At 36.2% G+C, this 25,322-nt stretch overlaps 2 protein-coding genes across 11 annotated transcripts in view; one reads left to right on the top strand and one right to left on the bottom strand.

Moving 5' to 3' along the window:
- CEP290 (centrosomal protein 290) overlaps positions 1 to 10,074 on the top strand; it is a 93,409-nt gene extending 83,335 nt beyond the window's left edge. For all 10 annotated transcript variants that reach the window (XM_054442057.2, XM_054442056.2, XM_054442055.2 and 7 more), the window contains 6 exons: positions 117 to 289; positions 3,428 to 3,569; positions 4,735 to 4,808; positions 5,403 to 5,497; positions 8,645 to 8,724; positions 9,670 to 10,074. In XM_054442057.2, coding sequence (XP_054298032.1) covers positions 117 to 289; positions 3,428 to 3,569; positions 4,735 to 4,808; positions 5,403 to 5,497; positions 8,645 to 8,724; positions 9,670 to 9,900 — 795 coding nt within the window. In that variant the 3' untranslated portion in view covers positions 9,901 to 10,074. The remainder of the gene's footprint in view (positions 1 to 116; positions 290 to 3,427; positions 3,570 to 4,734; positions 4,809 to 5,402; positions 5,498 to 8,644; positions 8,725 to 9,669) is intronic.
- Positions 8,927 to 24,965, bottom strand: RLIG1 (RNA 5'-phosphate and 3'-OH ligase 1). Its single transcript, XM_054442072.2, has 7 exons — positions 23,346 to 24,965; positions 18,805 to 18,922; positions 16,141 to 16,236; positions 15,346 to 15,462; positions 13,315 to 13,512; positions 12,106 to 12,275; positions 8,927 to 10,848 (listed from the first exon to the last, which is right to left on the bottom strand). Exons 1-7 carry the CDS (start codon positions 23,433 to 23,435, stop codon positions 10,660 to 10,662), a joined length of 978 nt encoding a protein of 325 aa, XP_054298047.1. The 5' UTR covers positions 23,436 to 24,965; the 3' UTR covers positions 8,927 to 10,659.
- Between the last annotated feature and the right edge of the window lie 357 nt (positions 24,966 to 25,322).

The following is a 25,322-nucleotide window of genomic DNA, read 5'->3' as shown; positions in this document are numbered from 1 at the left end:
TTTAGAGCCCCAGGTTATTTTTGTTTTCCAATTTGTAATGATAATTTTGAATACACTGAATCTATGAGAACAGTATTATGTTTTCTTATAAAATACTAATTAGCATTTAATGATAGGAAACTGATGCTGCAGAGAAATTACGGATAGCAAAGAATAATTTAGAGATATTAAATGAGAAGATGACAGTTCAACTAGAAGAGACTGGTAAGAGATTGCAGTTTGCAGAAAGCAGAGGTCCACAGCTTGAAGGTGCTGATAGTAAGAGCTGGAAATCCATTGTGGTTACAAGGTAGGAACAGAGTTTTAAACTTGTACAAAGTTTAATCATTTCAAATTTTGGCATTGTTTTAAAAGACAACACTATTCTGAATAACCTGGTTTCTTCCTGATGAACAGTTTGGTTGTTGTTTTAACATAATACTTTTTTTTCTGTTGTAGTATTGTTGGAGACTTTTTCTTCCTTGAAATGTTTAACTTGTTTAACCTTGTTTGGGTAGCAGGGCATGGGACAGAGTAGAGCTGGGGCTGGGCGAAGGAGTTGGAGCTGTGCTGTGTGTGCATCATGAAGCTGTCATCAGCTATGAGCCTAGGCTGAGGCTGCTCAGCTTCTCCTGGGTGCTATTTTTCTCCAACTGCAGCTTCAGCTTCTTGATTGTATAATTTGCTTTCTCAAGTATGAGCCAGGAATAATTGAGCTGTCTTGTCACAATGTGTGGCATACTGGATCTAGGCTGTGCTGCAATGCTTTTAGAGTTATATCCTGGACAACTTTCTCTTCAGATAGCCCCAAGAGATGAATTCAGCAGCAGCTTTGATGTCTTACTAGCTTCTGCTTTCTGGTACTTGATTTTCTCCCACCCTGAACACATGGGATTCCAACCTGTGAAACTAATTTTTGTGGCTATGAAAGAGGTAGTGGGAGTTTATGAGTAAACATTCAGTCTGTTGCCACTATCTTCATGTGTGGTTCATCATGACTGTGATGAGTAGGTAAAAGGCTCTTCGTGTCATTCTCATTTCCAACTTTAAGCAGCTGCTTCAAGGAGTCTGGAAGTCATTGACCAGTGGGATCCTGCCCATGTCGTTTCCCATTAAAGCCATCCTGTATGAAGTGGTATCCTTTACCATCTACATCTACATCTACATCTGCTGCCCCCATTTCAAAAGGCATACTCATCTTTATCTCAACATTCTCATACAGTTCCTTATGCCCATGCACCTCCAATGTCCCCTTTGATGTCTTTGAGGGTTTCATCTTCCATGTCTGCTATTTGGAATGGTCTTGATGGGAGGCAAGATAGTGATCACTACAACTAGGATGGGAGGCTTAGTACTGTGAGGCTACAGCAAGTCCCACAGAGGGCCTGCTGCACTGTACTTGCCCCTGTCAACCAAGTCTAAGGAGAAAGATTAAGCAGGCACATTAAAGGACAGCCCAGATGGACATGAAGGCCTGGAGGAGTCCTTGGTTCCTGTCCTAATACTAAACCTAGAGTACCCAGAATCCACACTTCTCCACTCTGGCTCTCACTTTTCCCATCTACACACTGTGAAAAATTACTCTGTCAGAAAGCCGGTGTCAAGGTGAGATGAAATAACAAATGTGATGATATGGAGTGGGAGAAGGGGTCTCTTCTACTGTCTTCTTGGACCCTAGCAGTGGCTCTGAGCCAGCAGCCCTATCAGTTGATTTCTTGGTCGTTCTTTTGTTTTCTTCTATAATCACATATGGACTCAGAATGAATTTTGAGTTACTCTGAAATCTATTTATTCAACAGATATTTACTTAGTACCTCCTATTGCCAGACTCTGCTTTATGTTGGATATTTTTTTTTAAGAGCCCACCTTGCCTAGGTTTCTTCAAAGGACTAGGTAGCTTCCCTGGTTTTGAAAGACCCTAATTCTTACTATGATCTTAAGTAAATTATATCCTTTCTGTGGGCTCAAGTTCTTTCTAAGGGGGCTCTATGGGGCTACAAAAGAAATTGTTAGTGCAAAAAGAGTTTATAAGGTTTATAAATGGTTAATAGAGGTGATGATGACATTTAATCATAATTGAAGATGACTTTGCATTTTAGATCATATATGTGTTTTTCGTCTGAGAACGATACAGGTCACTGAGCATACCATAAGCCTTCAGTAAACCATTTGCGGAAGACATTGCAGAAGACATAAGTCTAAGTAGAAATCTCTTGACAGAGAGAAGGCTCGTTTTGATCCTTGACCTCAAATTTAGGTTCCCTAAATCCATTAAAAAAGAGAAAGAAGAAGAAAAAAATTTACTAAAGTTTAAATCTGGGAGGATTATATACCCTTCTCAATAAAGCAGTTTACAGAGATCTCTTTTGGGACCCATGACACAGGTCTTGCTCATGCTGACATCTTTATAGTTGCTTTGTTATTTATTCAACAAACTTATTAACACATATTCTATGTCAGGCCTTTTCCTGACTACTGGGACAAACCAGGGCAATGTGGGGGCTGTTTTAGATAGGGTGATCAGAGGAGGCCTCTCTGTTTGGGTGGCTTTTGAACTGAAAATTAGATGAAGTGAAGGAGTAAGCTTCTGATATTTCACTGTTTACTTGTGGTAGATCTGTGATAGTCTCTGTCAGGTTAAAAGCATTCCCTTCTAATCTAAGTTTCTAAGATCTATCAAAAGCTGTTTGAATATATTTAGACAATCATAATTTTCCTTTCTTGTATTATCCTAGCAGATTTTGTTGCCAAAGCTACACTGGCCATTTTAACTTAGAATGCAGTCTTTCTATTCATTTCTCTGGAAAAGTTTGGATATTGTAAGCATTATTTTTCTTTAGGTATGACGAACCTGTAGAACTGTTTGGTTCAATTACGAAATTTTTTTTCTGGAGTCTGCATTTTTTTGAACTATTAATTGTTTCTTTAATGATTATAAATCTATTCACATTTTTACAAGCTTTATCCCTCTCCCGTCATACACTATTTTTCTTACCCATGCTTTTGCACAATTTTTTCCTCTCCCTTAGTGTTTTTCTACCTAGATACCTCCTATGTGTGTCTGTGTATGTGAGAAAAGCTTTTTATTTGCCATCTTTATATTTCTAAGAATATCTAGTAATACAGAATTTTATATTCTGAAGAATTTTACTTTGCATTTTCTTATTTTGTGATTGAAAAAAAGGTATTAACTTTAAAATGGTCAGATCAGGCTCCATCCTTGGAAAATACCCAAATCCTTTATTTTGATTGGGCCATCTGCTAACTAGGGATACCTTATCTCTTGCCACCACTTTTTAATGCTAAATAAATATGTAGCTAAAACTGACTAGAAGAAACAGTAAAATAAGATATTCTTGCTTATTTTTAGTACAGTTATTTGAACTGACTTTTAAATCAGTGACATAAATGATTTGCCATGTCTATACTTTTTTCCTTGTACTTTTAGAATGTATGAAACCAAGTTAAAAGAATTGGAAACTGATATTGCCAAAAAAAATCAAAGCATTACTGACCTTAAACAGCTTGTAAAAGAAGCAACAGAGAGAGAACAAAAAGTTAACAAATACAATGAAGACCTTGAACAACAGGTAAGTAATGTTTCTTTACATGATAAAATAATGCATTATATCGCAAGATGTTCCTTGCATTGTCTTATATAGATAAAAATGGACTCGATTAAGAAGACCCATCTAACTGAAGGGTACCCCATTCACCCATTTGCTTAAGCCAGAAACTTTGGATCATCAACGACTTCATTCTTTTCATTCTCCACATTTTTTTATCATTAAATCATGTCAGCTCTATTTTCAAACTATATCCCAAATATGACCACTTCTTGGCATCTTGAGACATCACTACCAGTCTTGTCCAAGCTATTGTTTTATACCTGAATAACTACCATAATATCCAAGCTGGTATCTCAGCTTCCACTCTTGGATTATTTCACCCTATTTCTATTTCCAGTCTGTCTCCACACAGTTGCCAGGTAACTCTTTTAAAACGTAAAGCACGTCACAAAGCACAAAGCACAAAGTCCTGTCCTCAGAATCTTCCAGTGGTTCTCCATCACACTAAAATAAAACCTAAAAGTTCTTTTCATATCCCAGAACAACATATGAGGTCTGGCACCCAGTTTTCTTCCCAATCTCATCTTTTACTACTTTTCCCTTCATTTCATTCACAATGTTTTAACCACATTAACCTTCTTTCAGTACTTTAAACAATCCAAATTCGTTTAAGCATCAAGTCCTTACACTTGTTTCCTTTGTTTAGAATACTGTTCACCCAAATATTCTCATAGCTTGCTCCCAGACTTCATGTCTCTGCTGAAATAGAGGCTCCTCAGAGAGACCTTCCCTAACCCTGACCCTAACCCTATACTACCTGCCATCACTCTTTATCCTCTTACCCTGGATTATTTTTTCTTGATAGCTCTTCCTACCATCTGGCACTATATTACATCATATCATATTAAACACACATTCTTTGTGTTTCCCCACTAAATGAGGACCATGCAAGATGGAACATTGCCTATTTTGTTCACTGCTGTCAGCCTCTGTGCCTAGGACAATGCCAGTTATGCAGTAGTACTCAATACTTGTTGAATGAATGGTGAATAGAACATAGAAATTTGCCTATGCGTGCTTTTGAAAACCATATTTTAATATTATGCTTGGTTAAAAATGTGTATCTTTATAAGTCTTCATATTTCCATGGCAAACCTTATCTTCTAACTTTTCATTATCCCCAAAGATTAAGATTCTTAAACATGTTCCTGAAGGTGCTGAGACAGAGCAAGGCCTTAAACGGGAGCTTCAAGTTCTTAGGTACATCATGTGTTCATATGACTACTTTGTTTTTTTCTTTAAAAAAATAATTATTAGTTTTTATATACTCAGAATTGCTACAACTAGAGACAAGCATTTTTCAACTTTACTGCCTAACAGGCTTATTAGGTCTTTATTTCTTCCCTCTAATGCTAATCACTCTCTTTTTCATAATATACACTGGAAAAAAAGGATAAACCCAACTCTAAGTTTCCAGTTTGGAATTTAGTTTAAACTTTTCTAAGAGCATAGAATGAGTTAAACCCTAGCTTCCTAGAGGAAAATACTAATGAAAGAGAACAAGTAATTTTTTACTTTCAGGGGTCTCTGTAGCCTGCTTTCATTAGGCTCCTCTTATAACAAAACCACACTTGCAAATGACATCAGGTCAGATATTAAGAAAAACATGAAGGCTTTTGTATTCCAGTCTTTTTGTTTGAGAATGGTGACATCGTAGCATTGAGAGTAAATGTTTACTTTGATAAAGACTAGCTTGTTCTGATTACTGTACATCACTAGTTCATAAGAAATGCCCATATATTTTATGAAGCAATATCTGCTTTATTTTTTTAACACATTATCATTGTGTTCTAGATTAGCTAATAGTCAGCTGGATAAAGAGAAAGCAGAATTAATCCATCAGATAGAAGCTAACAAGGACCAAAGTGGAGCTGAAAGCACCATACCTGGTAATGTATTTTAAAAAACATGTTAGCTACCCCCAAGTTTTTGAATTTGGGTTTGCCTTTTTTTTTTTTTTTTTGGCTCAGATTTCTGATCATTGTCTCCCTGTAAAATCGAATTCCTGATAAGCTTTGGGTCTCTTGTCTCTCCGTGCTATTAATATAAAAATATTCCCATTTTTCTCTTTGTGTTGTTTATACTATAGAGTAGCAAGTACCCAAGTGTTTTTCTCTTTGTTCTCCATCTGGGTGTTACAGATTTAATCACAGTACAGTGCTAAGCAATGAATACTCAGTCTGTTGCTTCCAGTTTCTAAGTATAGGCTCTTTCAAGTCCTCTGAACATTTTTAAAAACTGCAAATAAGTAAATACTGCCTATGTTTTTTTCCTTTTACAAAGTAAAAAGAAAATATCTTTCTGCTCCCTTCCATTCCCATTGAAAAGTGATTACTAATCATTCCTCATTCCTACATATACATACACACATATTTTGTATACATATATATCACATATGCATACATGTGTTTGTATGTTCATATGTATAATGTACAATAGATTCTCATTATTTGTGGATTCTGTATTTTCTAAATCACCTCCTCACTAAAGCGTGTATGTAATCCCCAAATCAACACTCGCAGCACATTTGCAAACAAACATCCGCAGAGCCTTGGAAAGTTTGAATAATCCAACCTACATGTCCCCAGCAGAAGTCCAACAAGGCAGTGCTCAGTATCCTCATTTCAGTTTTCATAGAGAAATGAGCAGACGATGGAGACAGTAGAGGGCAGCACAACATAGTGCAAGAAGCTGTGGCTCTGGGGCCTGTTGGAAGGGATTTGAATCCCAATTCTGAGGCTTGTTAGTGCTTTAGCCTTAGGAGATTCATGTAACACTTCTGAACCTTGTTTTCTTATGTAAATAAATAGAATTTGCCAGGATGAGTTATCTTTAGGATTTAAGATTATCATCTGTGTGAGATGTGTAGGTGTATGTATATATATGCATGTCTGTACATATTTCCCATAGCAGCAGTGGTTTGATATGCACTAAGTGGGCTAACTTTATAGACCAAAACTACTATGGATAGAGAATAGACTTTGCATATACGTATATATATTTTCTTGGCAAGTAACATAAAATTGAACTAATACTGTACACATTTCTAGCGTATTTGCCTTTAACAGTTTATCATGGACATCTTTTGAGGTCTGTTCATAAATCTGTCTCATCCATTTAATAATTCTGTAGTGTATTATTGCATGTATAAGTACAATGAACCATTTATGTTTTGATGGATATTTAGTTTGCTTCCAAGTTTCTGCTTTTATAAAATATGATTAATTTATTGACCTCATTATGCCATTGTTTGATAGGATGATAGAGATGCCATTCTCTCCAAAGGATTATACCAATTTATATCTGAACTATCTTTGACTATCTCTTGTAGCTTTTTCAATATGCTATGTAGTCCTATTACTAATTTGTAATAAAAGCCATCATGTGTGAGTTGTACTAGACACTACGCTAATTGCCTTACAAGCATTCTGTATTTACAACCACATATGATAGGTATTACTGTCTTCATTTTATGTGATAAACAGATTCAAAGTGTTTAAGTAACCATTCCCCAAGCCAGCTAGGAAATAGCAGAGGCAGGATTAAAATCTAAATCTATGAAACTCCACAGCTCCTTGGCATTCCTAGCCCTTAACCCGCTATGCTATGCTACGTCTTGGTAACTAAAAGTACATATTAAATACTCTCAAAATATGTCTTATAGCAGCCAGCTTGGTATGTACCAGACTAGACACAGTATTAGTGCTGTTGATGTGAGGAAAATTTTATAATTTTCCTTCCATCCATGTACTAACCAGGCCCAACAGTGCTTAGCTTCTGAGATCAGAGATCAGGTGCGTGTGCATTAAGGGTCATATGGCCATAGATAGTTCTCTAATCTTTCCAAACCTCACTTTCTTAAGGGAATTTCTGAACTCTTAAAATTCCTTATTTCTGATGTGAAGTAGAGAGATTACCTGTCATTTTTCAAAGATTAAGGCTTAAAATCAAACCAGAACTGTTTTGGAAATTCTAAATCACCGTCTATATAAATGGCAGGATAACTTTTAAGATACTTATCCCAAGCCCAGCACAGTAGTGCACCACACCTGTAATCCCAGCACTTTGGGAGGCTGAAGCAGGCGGATCACCTGAGGTCAGGAGTTCAAGACCACTCTGGCCAACATGGTGAAAGGCCCTGTCTCTACTAAAAATATAAAAATTAGCCAGGCATGGTGGCACTTGCCTGTTATCTCAGCTACAAGGGAGGCTAAGGCAGGAGAATCGCTTTAACCTGGGAGGCAGTGGTTGTTGCAGTGAGCCAAGATTGCACCATTGCACTCTAGCCTGGGCGACAGAGTGAGACTGTCTCAAAAAAAAAAAAGATACTTGTCCCAGCCATGAAAATGTTTGCTGCTCCTTACTTTCTCAAACTTTCAGTATTTTATTATTTTTCAATGGCTGTAAAATATGACCGATTAAATGTAGTGTAATATAATCTAAAGAAAAGAGATATCTAGCAAAGATAGCATTAAAGCAAAAATCCTATTTGCCTGCTGATAAAGTTAGAGGTATGTTAACTTGCAGGGTGAATCCAATAAATTAGAACTTTTGTGCTATATTTGGAGACTTTTGTTTTCCTACTGAAGTATCAGGGCTATGTCTTACTTATCTTTGTATTACACAGCCTGCATGACACGTTTTGTACATAGTAATTGCGCAGTAAATGTGTAATAACCTACATGGAATAGCCAGTGTTGTGTTGGATAGCGGGAGCATTTGGCTAGCTTAAGGTTATAGCCCCTTACCCAACAGTCTGCTTTTCTTCTGTTGTACTTTTAGTACCTAACAAGTTTCCCTGGCTTTAGGATTTTTTCCTTGTAAAATTTCTATCATGTGAAGAAAAAATAACTTGGCCTACACTTCTAATACCTAGCAGACACCTCTTTCTGCCTCCTATGAAATTATAATACTTGATGGAGGGAGGCAGCAGCATCAAGTGTTTACATATCTGTGTTCTCTAGAACAAATCCATTACCTTGAACTCATTCGTAGTGGGAAAAAGCTGAGTCTAATTTGTATAACTTTTTCGACAGATGCTGATCAGCTAAAGGAAAAAGTAAAAGATCTAGAGACACAGCTCAAAATGTCAGATCTAGAAAAGCAGCATTTGAAGGTAATATTTAATTATATTTTAGTATCATTTTGTGAAAACAGCTGTTGAAAACTATTTTCATTACCATCTTTAAGTACGTATCCTAAAAAATTCAGTAATAACATCTTATATTTGACCTTTATATTGCAAAGTTAATTATGTTCATCTGACTATTCCTAACATATTTATTAAATAAGAGCTAACAAAAAATTCAGACTCAACATAGGATTAAGTAGTAAATTTATTTTTTAATTGTAACAAATATATGCCATTAGTATGTTCTTAAGTTTTGGGTCACATTGGCAACAGTGTCTTTAGTTTTTTTTGAAATTCTTTTCAGGAATCCTAAGGTTATAGTTCCCTTAAAAAAATATTTGCTATGTTTTACCTCTTTTAAGACTGTAAACAGGACAAAAAGGCATGGATATGAGAATTAGCTAGTGATCACTGGCTATTCTAAATAGTCACTAAGGCTTGAATTGTCTCTTCACCAGATGCCTAATTGTCAGAAGTCCCAAAGGTTTCCCTGATCATAACTTTATAAAAAGTTGATCATTATTCATTAAATATTAGATATTCGTAAGGAAAATATAAATGAAGTCTAAACCAAAACTCAACCAGACTAACTTCAATGTTATGAATCACAAAATCTTTTTGATTGATTGCTCTATTGAGAGGATCTTATATGCTTTTAGAGAAAGATTAAGTCCCACTATAAGAGATGATAAATTTTAGTCAAAGACTAGAATACAACTTACAGAATAGATAACTGGACTTGACAGTTAACAACTTAGTTATTTACACTGTACAATGGAACAAAGAAAAATCTTAATTCTTCTGCCTTTATTGCTGTATTCGACCATTCAGGAATACTTTGGCTTTCATATTTACAATTAAATCTCTTAGTTCAAACCTAAAATATGTATATTTCCTATATGCAACTTTTAAAGATAATGTTTCTATTAGGAGGAAATAAAAAAGCTGAAAAAAGAACTGGAAAATTTTGATCCTTCATTTTTTGAAGAAATTGAAGATCTTAAGTATAATTACAAGGAAGAAGTGAAGAAGAATATTCTCTTAGAAGAGAAGGTAAAAAAACTTTCAGAACAATTGGGAGTTGAATTAACTAGCCCTGTTGCTGCTTCTGAAGAGTTTGAAGATGAAGAAGAAAGTCCTGTTAATTTCCCCATTTACTAAAGGTCACCTATAAACTGTGTTTCATTTAACTATTTATTAACTTTATAAGTTAAAATATACTTGGAAATAAGCAGTTCTCTGAACTGTAGTATTTCCTTCTCACTACCTTGTACCTTTATACTTAGATTGGAATTCTTAATAAATAAAATTATATGAAATTTTCAACTTATAAAAGTATATACTTGAAGACTTGTTATGGCCATCAAATAGGCAACGGGCTCTGGTGAATTTCTCTACATTCATAATGTTTTAAGTTTTTTAAAGAAAGAATATGAGGGTAAATTCAGCAATTTTAATATTTAAAATTGGAGTTTATATATATTTATATATGTGTTAAGATTCTCAAATCCTATGATATATATACAGATGTAGACATACACACATATAGGTTATGAGGTTGAGCCGTATATTTTGTTAAATATCTAGCAAAATTAAATTGAGCTTAAACTATTTAATTTTGAAAATTAGTGACATTAAATTGTTGTCTTTAAATTACCACTCAGTTATAGTGGAGAGAATCCAGCCTTTGTACAAGCTTAGGAGCTTATTATTACTTATGTTTTTATGGCTAGAGATTAAAATTAATTTGCTGGTTTTTAATAAAATTTTGAATAGGTACTTGAAACTGGAAAATTCATTTCTTCACAAATGGTAGAAAACATATTGATGTTTCATAATGAACAGGAACCTTAAGATATTTTTAAATATGGTAGAATACTCAAGATTAGAATATAATGATAAACTAATTTTATTTGCATTTTATACATCAAATATTATATCTTTGAGTCTAGCAAATTTCTGATTATCTATTTTTAAAAAATGATTAAACAAACACTTAATATCAAAGGCAGAGTCACATTTGTTCAGGTTCATGTTGATAATAACTGGTCTTGAATTCATGTAAGTATCTGGAATTGGCCAGCATAAGCCAAGATGATGGCGATGGACCTGGAAAGAGAAAAAAGGTATTAGCTTTAGCATACGGATACTATCTTCATTCACTTAGAAATATTTATTTTGAGTGCCTACTGTCTGCCAGGTACTGTGTAAGACTCCACTTTATCTTACTCCGTTTTTTTTTTTTTTATAGCTGTTCTTCTCCTGACATATTACATATTTGTTTATTGTCTGTCTTCCCCATTAGAATGTGAGCTTCATGAAGGCAGACACCTTGTTTTGTTGACTGTGTATGTCCAGCACCTGGAAACATGCCAGGAACATTATCAGGGGCTCCATAAAATGTTATGAATCATAGAGCCTGTTGCTGAGTACAGACTAGCTACCTGAAAAATGTGGGCAAGGAGGCATTCTAATTGAAAGGAATGTTATATGATTGATAGAATGGAGATTTTGCTCTAATTGCAATCATGTAAATATGGTTACAGCAAACACAATGTGAGTGTGTTTGTGGGGGCAGAGGTGGAGAGCAGTTCTGGGAAATTAAGCAGAGGCCAGATCATGAATATTTAATGTAACTGAACAGATTTATGCAGGAAAGTAATATGCTTATTCGTTTGTGAAGAATGGAGAGGACAGGGCTAAAACTGAAAGATACTATTTTTGGAGGGTGATATGATAGTTAAAGCATGAATCTTGGCTTAAATTAAAATTAACAGTTGGGAAGAAGTACATAGATTAGAACTGTTAGGAATTGATAACTGGATGTATGAAGTAATGAAAAGAGGGGTTAAAATTAATATCCAAGTTTTTACTTCAGTGAATTATGTGGAGTCAGAGAGTTACAACTAGGCCCAGTTTTGAATATTATGAATGTCAGGTACCTGTGAGAAATCAAATAGACAAGTCCAGGAGACAGAAAGGGAACAAAGTGTAAGATAATTCATTCTGTATATATCAACTGTTACCTTGGCACTCTTTTTACTCAACAGATTCTACACTCAAGTCTGGGAGATGCTGAGTTAAGTTAGTACAAGATGTGTCAGAGAGCACTACTGTGCAACATGAATTTCCACGCAGGGGATATATAGTATCACTTTAATTCTGAAGCACACCTGCCCCACACAATACACACTGGGAAGCACTGTTTTACCTCTTAAAAAATGGTGGTACATGGGATGAGAAAATTAAATTTCTTTACTGCAAATAAGAATTGCTGCCATTTGTAGAGAGAATTTTAGTATCACTTCTACTCTGTTGTAGGAATATAAGATGACATAACCCCACCGGAGCTATTTTTGCCATTACCTTTATTAAACAGCCATCACTGCAATGCCATACTATTCCTTCAATTTTACCCTCTTTGCAACCTTCAAACCAGGACAAGAGATCATTGTGCTTCAATGAAGGTAGATTTCTTATTTGAAATGCTCCATGTGGTATAAGAAGATGTAATGGATGTTTCTTGCTCCCTAACCCTAAGTGGGAAAATTTGCCATTAGCCATATTCATTTAAAGGAACTTTCAAAAAGAACTAGAAAACGTACCTCTTCAAATAAAGTCTTTTGAAACACTTAGGAATAAAGGTAGAAAGGCTGGTTGGTTTCCTTAAAAGGAATATAACCCAGTGCACTGGCACCTTATTCCAATAACTCTAAATTCCACCTTGGTGTACTCTCCACCACGGTTCGGCAAACTATAACCTGCAGGTCAAGTCTACACAGATACCTTTTTTTGTAAATAGTTTTCCATGAACACAGCCACACCCACTCATGTAAGTACTGTCTGTAGCTCCTTTCAGAAGAGTGGCCCACAAAACTTAAAATACCTACTCTGGCATTTTGCAGAAAAAGTCTGCCAACCTTTGGTACCAGTGTGGCACTGGCCACATTCAACTATTCTTCAACGTTTGCCAAACAGCTGCACTGTATCTCTGATAACTTGTCTAATTACCATCTTAGCTTCTTTACACCTGGCAGTCTACTTTTGATCTCCATATAGGATTTTCCTATTACAGCTTTAGCATCCTTAGGTCTGTCTTCCCATCCCCTTGTCAGCAAGGTGTAACCCACAGTGCTCTCAGTACTTGCACTCAATTCATTATGATATATATTTTGATACTTAACATAGTATTCATTGCCAATTCTTTACTTATTTTATACCGTTGGCTATTTAAGTTGATGCTATAATAACCATGAAAAGTGCATTTTCATCAATCGACTCAACTCACCTGAATTTTTAAAAGCAAGGGGGTTACAACTGAGTCATTACTTTTCATACATAGTTCTGTAATGTTATTACAGGAAAGAATGAGGATAAAAATCAACCTTTTGGATTAATAAAATGGTTTCATTTCTCTGTGAATGTAAAGTTAACAGAAATGGATATAATCCTAGGAAACTTAACTCAAATTTGTTAGTAATTTCTTTAGTGTGTGTATGTTTTTTGAGTTGACCTAGAAAGTTCTCTTTATAAATGTCAGTTACAATAACTGAACAAGAAAAAGTCTTCACTCACCATATGGGTTTCCATTGATATTTGTTCCTACGAGCTCCAGTGTTTGTTCTAAGAGATCTGAAAGTGGCACTGCACTAATTTCCAAAAGTCCAGAATCATCAGGATGATGTTTTAGTACCAGGGCAATTTCAAATTCATAATTAACTACAGAGGAATGCCAGCAATACTGTTTGTTGTTTTTCTCTACTGGTACCCAACCTATCATACAAAGAAGAAAATTATTTGTTATTAGATCGTTTTTCTTTAGATTGACACTACAGGTAATTTCTATTTTTGTTGTAAATTTCCCATGTTTTCTGGGTGTCTATCACCAAGAGATATTACTTTAAAATTCAGTGGGAAAGTTAAGAGTTTATTACCTTTTAAAAAATCATAAGGGTTCATTTTTTATTCTGTAGAATTAACCTGTTATTCACTACACAGCACCTAGCATTCTTTTACTAGAAAATTCACCCTTATTCAGTAAGAACTGAGCATTATTCTAAGACACAGCGCTCAAAATTTTTTATATAAAATAAGTTTTCTCTCTACCTTCTCTCAAGCTTCAGGGACAATGGACATAATGCAGTAAGTGTTCCAAGTTTATTAAAATGTTCCAATATATACCGAACAATTTACTGATGCCACGTTTATTGAATGTTACTGCTATTACCCTTCTCATTTTTATTGCCAGAATTGGCTCCCTTCATTACTTACAATAGATTACCGTAATAACTTCTTTGCTGGTCACCTAGCCTCCAGTGAAATCCAACCCACTTTTATCATAGTTCTATTTCTAAAACTTAAATTTGCTTTTGCTGTACCACTGATTAAAAATCATTATCTTCAGGATGAACTTCAAACTCCTTTAGATAGAATAAAAGGGCCTTTCCAATCTGAGCCCACCACACTTCCAGCCTCAACTTTTACAGCCGCTTCATGATGTCATATACCCTGAACATTCTAGCTGCAATAAAGTGTTATATAAAATATCCAAAATACCCCATGCCCTCTCCTCTTCCTGGGAGGTTGCCTAAGCTGATCTTCCCTCTTCCCTGTCAGCTGACTTCCTGGTCCTTAAGCTTCAGTACAGATGTCTACTCCTCTTAGGAGCCTCCACTAACCACAAGCTAAATGAGGAATTCCTCCTCTTTTCTCCAGTGGTACCTGATGTATTCATTCCTGTTAGTTCTTAAATCATACTATTATTGGTTGATTTCTCCCAATGTCTAATTAAAGATCATTGAGGACAAGGGTTCTGACCTTCATTTTTGTATTACCAGAAACTAAGAGGACTTTGCACATAATGGGCACTCAAGACATGCCAGTTGAGAACCTATAACCTTAATCTGGGATATCTTCCTATTCAGCATACCTTTGCAAAATTTTCCCATCCCTAATCTAATGGTATAGCCACTTCTTGAAATCTCATTTCAGACTAGATCATCTCATCTATCCTGACAAGAACTTGCAAGCTATTCCCTCTTCTTTTGTTGTTTTTTCGAGACAAGGTCACAGTCCAACACTCAGGCTAGAGTGCAGTGGCACGATCATGGTTCACTGCAGTCTCAACTTCCGGGGCTTACGTGTTTCCCACATTAGTCTCCCGAGTAGCTGAGACTACAGGCGCACAATGCTATGCCCAACTAACTTTTTGTAATTTTTGTAGAGACAGGGTTTTGCCATGTTGCCCAGGTTGGTCTTAAAACTAGACTCAAGCAATCCACCCACCTCAGCCTCCCAAAGTGCTGGGATTACAGGTGTGACCACTGCACCTGGCCTCAAGGCTATTCTCTTTTGACGCTTTATTGTCACAGACTACAGCTAGTAAAAAATGCCTATCTTAGAAAACATTCTAAACCTAAGAGGACATTCTTGATATGAAACATCTTTGATATAAAATGTAGGACTTTATATAAATTTGATTCAGAAATTCTGTGCTATACATATTAATGAAGAACCAGATTAAAATTCTGTAATTTCTGACTGAATGGATATTTTGATCATTTTACTAGTAAACACAAAACTGCACTAGAAGAGATATCATGATACCAGGAATGTGTCCATTTTCATCAGGCACTGGGTTCCCATTTATTTGTTCTATTTCCTTTGCTGGTATCCAGCACTCTGGAGCTGGTTTGAAGTCCTCCTCAACATTCCAAAAAAATTCTAAAAAATATTAAAAAGATAATATTGTATGTGGTGATACTTAAAAAACGTAAAATACTAAACAGACTCAAAATGGGAACAGCTACTAAAACCTCATAATATCAGGTGTGATACAATTATTCTCCATTCATTATCACCACAACGTGACTGTACTTAAGATTAGGGTACTAACAATTTAAATATTCAATTTCATATACGCCATTTGTATACAGTATTTAACAGTCAAACTAAAGTAACCATATTCCATTAAGTATTAGATTTATGAATTTTTAATATACTATGAATACAAATATAAACATAAATACACGAATGCATATACAGTGAGTGTATCTATCTACTAGATATTTAAAAGCATTTTAATAATTAAAAATAAACTTCCTGAGATTTGTACTTGATTTATAAAATTATGTATTTGTCTCTTAAACAAAATGTGTCACTCATTTCAATATGCAGTAATTTGTATGTTTTAATAGACTCATACTATAAAGAGTGACAAATATTACGAAAATATTTTACAATATTTTTCAATAATATCCTTTTATATATAAAAGTATTCAATTATAGTTTTCCTAAATTGCTTAAATTATACAGAAGGATATAATGTACAGAAATACCACAGCAATAAATACGCCACAAATTTCAGCTATTTAAACATGAAAAGTTAAAAAAAAAACTAACCTTTTGCGTTTTCTTTTGAATGTAGAAAATTTTTAAATCTTTTTTCAGCTTGTTTGTTGGGTTTTCTATCTAGTCGAGCCCAAAGGTATGGCTGATCTAAAAAAGTAATAACAAAAGGAAAAGTATGACGCAAACAAAACTTATCTTGAAAGACATTTCAGAATACAGTTTGTCAATAAACAGGAGGCTAATTTCTCAAAGAAGACAAAGGAAAATATGCAGTCTAAGAATATATACCTCCTAGCAGTACCTGATGCTATGAGAAGACTTATTTCTCTGGTTAAAGAATGAGGGGGATGAGACAAAAAGTAAATATATGATCTTTTTTATAAGGACACTGCATAGTCATATTGTATGAGTAAGCAGCATTTATGCACAACTGAAGCTACCTCTACAAAATGGAAACATAACCAGATAACCGTATTCACCCCACCCCTCCCCCCCCAAACATAACACTGTGCTGTAAGGGTTAATTCTGACACACCTAGAATCAGGCTGCGCTGTTTTGCATGGCACTGACCCCTGATCAAGGCATGAAAATACTAATAATGTTGATGTGTACTCATGGATCTGAGGAGTTGCAGGGCACTGTGCTAGTATTCTTTATTGGTAGGAGTGAGACTGATAGCTTGGTCTGAGAACCCTGGAGGGCTCCTCTGTTGAAGCTGGTTACTTAGCATCAAGATGCCTACCTACATGACCAGCAAAAATATAAAAATCCCCAGCTGTGAGTCCATTTTGCATTCCCTGGTTCCAAGCTGTTTGCCTGCACACATAAGTGGTTCCTGATCTAAGAAAATGTGTCCTGCCAAGGCTCTAAAGCAGGGAACAATAGTAGCTTTTACTTGGCCTCTCCATACTCCTTACTGTGAGACAGTCCTTGGCTATAATACACATCTTTACTTTTAATGCCTTAGTAGTAATAATTTAGTAGTAATCCTTTAGTAGTAATAAATGTGGATTTGTAAGCATTGTCACTTTGGGTTCTGTGACTTGACTTTAGCAGTTAAATTCTAACCCAGTTTGCCATCCTCATGCATAATGATACACACTATAGTTTCTTAATAGACATCAAAGTCTGAAAAATCTTTTACAGTTTTCTCAAATATACAAATCCAAGGTTTATAAAGAAACTGCTGTACAGTGGTCCAAAAATTCTGTACTACTTATTAGCTATCCAGATAAATAATATGAAGAACCAGATTAAAAATGTATTATCATTTCTGGTTCAATGGACCTTTTGTTTCTTTTTTACCAGTAATCATAAAAAATGCAATTCATTTACATCCATTAGAACGGCTACTATCCAAAAACAAAAACAAAAATCCAAACAGAAAAAAGCAGAAAACAAGTGCTGGTGAGGAAATTGAAAAACTGGAAACTTTGTGCACTGTTGGTAGAAATGTAAATGGCTGCAGTCACTATGCAAAACAGTATAGTGGCTCCTCAAAAAATTAGAATTTCCATATCATCCAGTAATTCCACTTCTGTGGAAGCACAGCCTCAGATATCTGTTCATGCCTGTTTACAGTGGCATTATTCGCAAAAGTCAAAAGATGAAAGCAACCCAACTGTCCACCAATGGTTGACTGGATAAACAAGATGTGCTAGATACATGCAATGGAATATTACTCAGCTTTAAAAAGGAGTAAAATTCTGATACGTGCAACCAACATGAATGAACCTTAAGGACATTATGCTAAGTGAAATAAGCCAGTCACAAAAAATAAACACTGTATGATTCTACTTATATGAAATACCTAGAGTAGTCAAATTCATAGAGACAGCAGAATGCTGGTTACAAGGGGCTGGTGGTGGGAGAATAAGGAGTTGTTGTTTCATGAGTAGCATTTCAGTTTTATAAGATGAAAACAATTCTTGAGATGGAAGGTGATGATAGTAGCACAACAATGTAAACATACTTAATGCCACTGAACTGCATACTTAAAAATGGTTAAGATGGCAAATATTATGTATGCTTTAGCCCAGTTATTTTACTGCATTTCAGAATAAATTTCCTGATAGAAAGAATGTGTCCAGATGTCCATTTAATGCCCCAGGAATATGTCCAGATGCTATTTTTTTCTGGAAGTGAGAGGTAATCTCACCATCCAAAAATAATCGCAAAAAAAATCTCTTTTCCAAACATTTCTTAAAATGACTGACAATTTCTATTTGCATTTCTACCTTTTAAACTACATTAAAGTGAAATTAATTAGAGACACTGCCAAGAGGAACAAAGCCCCTGGAATCAGTGCGGGAAGAACAGGCTTAAGGGTCACACAAACATAGGTCCCATTGCCAGTTCAGCCATTCAGTCACTATTGGGTCTTGGACAAATTATTTAAGTTTGCTAAACCTCATTTTTATTGTCTGTGAAATGGAGAGGCTACTTGTACAAATTGGAGATAATATATATCAAGCACCATACTGCCTGGGCCCTTAAGGGTATTAAGTAAATATTTTGCTTACCTTCCTTTTTTCCCCCAAGAAGAAAATACAATAATATAATAAGTAAACTATAACAATTGTGACCTTTTTGTTTTGCTACTATACTTAGGTTTCCAAGGGTTTATGAAGAGCAAATGCTTCATTTCAGATAGACTGTAAAGTGATTAAGAAAAATAAGTAATATTTGTAGTAAATATTATAGTTTTATTTTACCTTTATAGGTAGTAACATAACAACATGTTCCATCCACTTTTTCTGTTGGAATTGCACTGTATATATCTGCATCTAATGCCTTGTGACTTATAGTTTCAGTTGCCAAAACTTTAAATGGCTTAAAAAAAGAGAGAGAGAAAACCGGTTTAAGATAGATAGATAGCCTCTATGTCTTTGCACACATGCTCACCTGAAATCTTCTTAATTTCATTAGTTTTAAGGGATGATCTCTGGTTCATCTTTCAGAATGATTTAAAAATATTTATTCTGTGAAGTTCCGAATTGTTCCCTCCCTTCTGTGCTATCACAGCAACACCTGATTTTCTACACAATTCTGTAATTATTTACGTTTCTTTATCCACCTTTGTTCTCTGCAACGCTGCATCCCTAGCACAAGCATTCAGTATATTTAATCATATACCTGCAATTATTTACTAAATGCCTAAGATTAAGCATTGTCTTCAGCACTGGAAATACAGAGGTGAACAAAAAAGTACCTGCCTTGGGTGAAACTTGCATTTTAATGAGGGAGACAAAAGAAGCACAATGCATAATATAATGTTAGCTATGACAAGCAAGTGCTAAAAACAAATGGGTAAAGGAAAGAGGGATGAGGTGCTATTTTGGATACGGTGGAAAGAGAAACTTTGAGGAGGCAACCTTTAACCAAATTTGAGGCAAAGGAATACCATGTAAATATCTGAGGAAAAAAACAAAAGGTAAGGTTTCTTAATATGTCTGAAGAATGCAAGGCAGACATTGAGTCTGGATCTGCGTGAAGGTAAAACTAGATTGTATGTTTAATTAACTTAAACTTCATAAGTGCTTCTGGTAGTTCAATACAAGTATCTTTCAATCATAATTTTCAGTTTTCCCAAGAGTCAGTCTACTCTTCAGTACATGAGACTTTCCCCCTTTTTTATAAGCACAAACATTTTTGTGATTTACAAAACTTGTTTTTTAATTAAGACTTGGTTCATAAGGAGTCTTAGCAAGGATGTGGTAATGTACTCCTGTCTCAGGTCACATTCTCAGGGAGCAGGCAAAAGAGATGGAAGATAGTTCATACTTTGTTTTTGCCTTTTTTAACCTTTTTTTCTTTGCAAAGCTAATAGATGCTCATTATAGAAAATTTGTAAATGAAATATACAAAGGCATAAATGAATCACCCATGTCATCACCCTTCAGATGTATCACAAAGAACCTTCTGGCATACTTCTTGTCTCTTTTTCGTGCATTTTTCTCAATATAATTGACATCAGTTTCTATTTGCTACCAAGAAGTTTCTTTAAGAGCCAAAATCAAATGGTTTCTGGATTTACTTTTTTCATGTTTTTCCTCCTCAACTGCATGATAAACAACTGCTATTATAAGCACAGGCTGAAAAACTATGATTTTCATCCTTTTCATGAAGCAATTATCATTAGTATACCTTCATTGTCACAGAGCTTGCATCTCTGTCTAAACACTACAGATCACAGACTTTAAAAGCACCTTAATTTTCAGAACAATTTTATCCTTGATTCAGTTTTATATCCTAAAAATCTTCAGATGTATCATCATAAAGTTCAATAAATACTCTTAGGAAAATATATTATCTGCTTGAAAGGAAAGTTCACCCCCTGATGGTTTCCTACCAATAATAGTGATTTATATTAGACATGACAGTACTACAAACTTAAATTTCTGAGCTGTATCAGCTATGGTTTATTTACTTAAAAAATGTTCAAGATGGCAAAAGAAAAATTGCCTCTATAAAACAAATCTCTTGACTCTTAAGTTAGGCTTCACTTTGACAACAGTTTTCTTCACAGTGACCTGACATCCCCATGTAGTCTGACGAATTGTTTACTTTGAAAGTTGTATTCAGGAGTCTATGTTGATCTAAAAATCTTTGTGGTAATTCATTCAACAAAGTTTGAGCATCTAGTTTGTGAACAGCCTTGTCCTAGACTATGCAGGCAGAATATAAAAAAGGAGTAAAAGCTGCTGGCATCACCTCTTAGGCGAGACCTCATATTAGCACTCCTGTAAATACAGCCCCGCTGATAACACAAGCTGGCCCACTATGCCATCTTAGAGATGTTATACCGTATACTTCAGAACCATTTTAGTTCTATGTCTGCACCATGAGTACTCAAGATTTGAAGCTGATTTTGTTTTTTTCATGTTTTTCCCCTAACAATTTTCACTGTTAAAACTACTAAGAATCACTTGCCTTTTGTTTTTCCTTTGAGTTTGTTTGCTTTGAGAGTACTCACTTTTTGTCCCTTTCGGCTTTATCAGTAGTGAGCTGTTTACATATTTAATTTATGGTTTTTCTACTGTCAGGAAGAAGAAGGGCACCAAGGATGAGGAAAAGACAGTTTATTGGGTTCCTACTAACTTTTTATCTATAATTCATTTTCATTTCTGAAAAAGACTTATGCCACTTCTATAGTCTGTATCTGAAGTAGCATCATCTTACAAAGTGAAACAACACTGTACAATATAAACATACTGCTGTGTGTGAGCTTAAGACTAATGCACTATTGCAAACAGGTAAACTAAGAAATTAGCCCCTTCTAGTACTGATTCAATACTTTTAAAATATAATCGTCTAGTAGGGATTCAGTACTTTAAAAATATAACTGGTTTTCACCAACTTATGATGCTGGTTTCAAAGAATATCAATTTAACCCAGGGTGGTAGAGCCACAGGGTCTGGTCCAATAGCAGTGTGTGTGTATCTAAATTTGTATCAAAGATCCTATGGAGGGGAAAGATTACTCTGCCCCATGGAGCTGCTGATGAGTATAAACATTCCTTCCATAAAAATCAATCATCTGCTCTTTGCTATCGACATATCCAAAGGACAACACGAGACACTGAGGGGTACACAAAGTTCTCCTTCTCCACCTGTCATAAAAGGCTTTAGACTATTAACTGGAAAAACAAGGTATGTGTATTAAAATAGTGAATATCAACTGAGTGGCCCTCTACAAATTTCTGGGTAGGGGAAATCACTGAGATGGCTAAGTTGATTTAAGATTTTATGGAGAAGAACTGACTTGAAAAATTAAAAACACTCTAGAGGTGATCCAGAGTGAACAGTCTGAGCAAAAATATGAGACAGGATTGTGGTTTATATGTTCACAGGATGAAATAGATGGTTAAAACAGAATCCACTTTAAGGACGATGGAAGGTAGACTGAGCCTCATTAGTGGGAGGCCCTGAATGATAATTAAGAATGTGGATGCTATGCTATAAACGATACTGTAAGCTGTTCTTAACTGCAGAGAGGTAACAGAAGGGGCTGCTTATTTTCCCTGGTGGAGAATACTTTCACAAACTACTCCCCTCCAACATACGAAGTTGAAAATCACAGTAGAGTGAAATACTAAAACAGATGATAATGTTTCATATGGATTACATTTGTTACAGCTAAAAAAAAAAAAAAAAAGCCAATTACTGCTACAAACATTGAGTAATAACTGTGGTATTTTGACGAAGAAAGAACATGGTGATGATCAGTCTGAGTGGCAAGTAAGACCAATTAGGTGGTGCAATGAGCAGGACATGAAATATTAACTGTAACAGCTGTGACAGCAATAGAAAGCATGAAAAGATCAGATGCTATAAGGTAAAAAGCATCAAGGTGAATGGAAAACTGGCATGAAATGATTCCAGGGTTCATTCTTTAATTCAACAAATATTTATCCAGTGCCTACCACGTGCCAGGTCCTAGAAGCTGGGACTAAAGATAACAGGGCAATCTTTGCCTTAAACAAGTTTTAGTCTAGAAGACGAGAAAGCCAGTGCCAATGATGAAACTCAAGTGAGGTGGATTTCCAATGGACATGTTGGTTTTGTTTGAAATCAGCAAAGTTGGGAAGCACCCAACTAATCACTGGGGATACTACTGATCAAAGACTACAACGTTTTATGGTACAATATGAAAAAATTACCCAAATATAGGTTACTCACTAGCATTTACCGAGGGCACACTATGGAAAACACGTTGCTGCAATAGAAAACCTTGAGAACACCAAAGTTAGAATAAATTAAGTAATTACTGGTAATATGAGGTGTGAACTTCAGTGACCTAATTAGGCTACTGTCAACACTGCCACTGGTTCGGACAGAACAGGTAAAGCAAGTCTTCTAATATCCACCCTTTCTTACTGCAATCTGGAAAAGTAGTAAAGCTTGGACTGTGGCAATTACCTGATTAGGGGGTTTCCCCAAAAGGTGCTGACCTGAAAAGAAAGGGACATGCTGTGGATGTGGGTTATCCATTTCCCTGCGAGGACAAGTTTGAATCTCCTGATAAGGAAAATTCTTTCGCAAATTCCCTCCCTCACAACTAAGAAAAGTACAAGAACCTGGAGCTCAGGGCGTGCAGAACTCCCACCCCAGACCTCCCCAGCGAAACCTACAGAGGCTCCTGGCCTGCAGGGCAGTTCTAACGCGCCCAGCCGCCCTCGCCGGGTTCGCACCGAGCCAGCGCCGCGGGGAGGAGCCCACGCGGGCCGCCAAGCCTGCCCGGCGCTCCTCCGTACCTGATGCTCCCTTTTGGAGGAAGGCTCCTCTTTCACCTCTGTCACAAACACACACGGCATTTTCCGCTGCACGGAGCCCAAGCGCTTCATGATGAGCCCAACAAGCAGCGCGAATGGAGGGCGCGCTTTCGAGCGGCGTCCGGTCCAGTCCCGGAGAAGCCCTGAAGCTGTCACCCGCAGGGCTCAGGCCACTCACACTCCGCGCCCAGCCACCGCGCCTGCGCCCCAACTACCAAGCCCAGCGAGGGGCGGGAACGCCCGTCCAGAAGCGGCTTCCTGGCCGCGGCGCCTTCTGGGAGTTGTAGTGCAGAAGCTGAAGCGCCTGGTGCGTTCCCACGTGCGTCCTCAGCCCCCCACCCTCGGTTTTAATAACAGTAAAAAAAAAAAAAAAAAAAAAAAAGATGCGTTTCCCAAACGTGGGTACTTAGCAATACCTAGTAACCAATGACTTTTTTGGAAATTAAATAAGATCAAGTTATAAGCAATGAAGATTTCAGATGTCGATTTAACACAGTTCCAGTGGAAACTACTTGCCTGTTATCTTTAGTTCGTGGGGGAAGCACTGTAGAAGTTTGGAAATGGCTAGAGACATCCCCAGATTCCCAAGCAGAACGAAAACTGCCTTTCCGGTAAGACTATCAGAAAACCCTATAATAAAACACCTGGGATCAAAAAAAAGTTATCGTTTGAACTACGCCTTATTGTGCAGCATAACATGGTCGAAATGATTCTGATGTTCTTTTCGGAGTGAGTGCGAAATTTCAGCCGTAGACTAATCCGAAAGTACAGGAATACCTACAATCAGATTTCTTTCTCAAGTTTTTCATAAGAATCTTGTTAATTAAAGGTGAGCTCCAACAGCCGAAATGGTTTGAGTAATGGTTGTCAATCAACTGCGAGCTAAGAACAGCCTCAACTTACTGCTCAAAAGAATATTTTGAGGGTAAGTGATAAGACGGACAATGACTAAATAAAATAAATACTAAATATTTAGGAATAGTAGCCTTTCCATCTCATTGCATGTAGTAGTTCCTAGCCTGAAGTTGTAGGGTAATTTTGACTTTACTGCCATACTTTATGGGCTTGGACTAGGCCCAGGTCTCATTTCTTTGTCTTATCTGCATGTACTCAACTGTCCAGCATGTTACTGACTTCGCCCTTGGAAAAGTTAAACAACTATATCTCACTTAGAGGTATCTAACTAGTAAGGAGGTTCTCAAAGAATAAAACATCTTCCTTTAAAAAGTTCACAGTTATACTGAATACTGACAGTGAAAAAAAATATTAAAAAATTCACAGTTTTTTGATTGCTGGATTCAGAGGGGAGGGAGGAAGAAAGAGATTTGCCATTTCAATGTGTTTACTTTCTTTTCTACTATCTTTTTCTCACAGGAAAACACAAAAAGTTCTCTCACATCACACCCCGCCCGCATTTATCAAAAAAGAAAACACCTGATGCTGGCTGTGTGCTGTTGGAACCAGAAACTTTTTAGCATTTTATAGTCGAGTGCCAGTGACTTCTTTGTTCTTTCAGAGGCATTCTAAAAAGCTGCGTATTTCACGAATCTCAAAGAGACAACAACTTTCACAACTATCAACTGTCACCTCCCAAACTGCCACAGAAGTTTTTAAGTCCAACATTCTGTCATTTGTGGGAAATACTCATCTTCTAAAACACACTACTTATTCTTTGAATAGTAGTTCCAAAGCTAGTCATCTCTCAGAGAAGCACTTTCTATTTCCAAAACTGGTTTCATCAGTACCTGGAGCAAAGCTTCTGGCAGAAACACAAATCCTCATCAGGGGAGAGGCACAGGATCAATTCACAGTTATAAACTGGACTCCTGCTCTGATGGGTAGCAGCCATCAACTTTGCCCAATTCTCATAATTCTGAAGGGTCACCAAGGAGTTGCTACCAGCCACTGTACTTAAAGTGGTGTCACAGGATTACAAAATAGAAGAAAGTCTTTCTTCTC

The sequence above is a fragment of the Pongo pygmaeus genome, chromosome 10 (genome assembly GCF_028885625.2).
Source record: "Pongo pygmaeus isolate AG05252 chromosome 10, NHGRI_mPonPyg2-v2.0_pri, whole genome shotgun sequence".
NCBI lineage: Eukaryota > Metazoa > Chordata > Mammalia > Primates > Hominidae > Pongo > Pongo pygmaeus.
The sequence above is the reverse complement of the archived record's forward strand: the minus strand, read 5'-3'. Positions and strand labels throughout refer to the sequence as shown.

What these genes read in the sequence shown, in the direction of transcription:
- RLIG1 (XM_054442072.2), bottom strand. Translation starts at nt 23,435, where the DNA reads ATGAAGCGCTTGGGCTCCGTGCAGCGGAAAATGCCGTGTGTGTTTGTG. An exon ending in CCTCCAAAAGGGAGCATCAG is followed by an intron (nt 18,923 to 23,345) that starts GTACGGAGGAGC and finishes TCTTTTTTTAAG; the next exon opens with CCATTTAAAGTTTTGGCAAC. An exon ending in TTATGTTACTACCTATAAAG is followed by an intron (nt 16,237 to 18,804) that starts GTAAAATAAAAC and finishes TTACTTTTTTAG; the next exon opens with ATCAGCCATACCTTTGGGCT.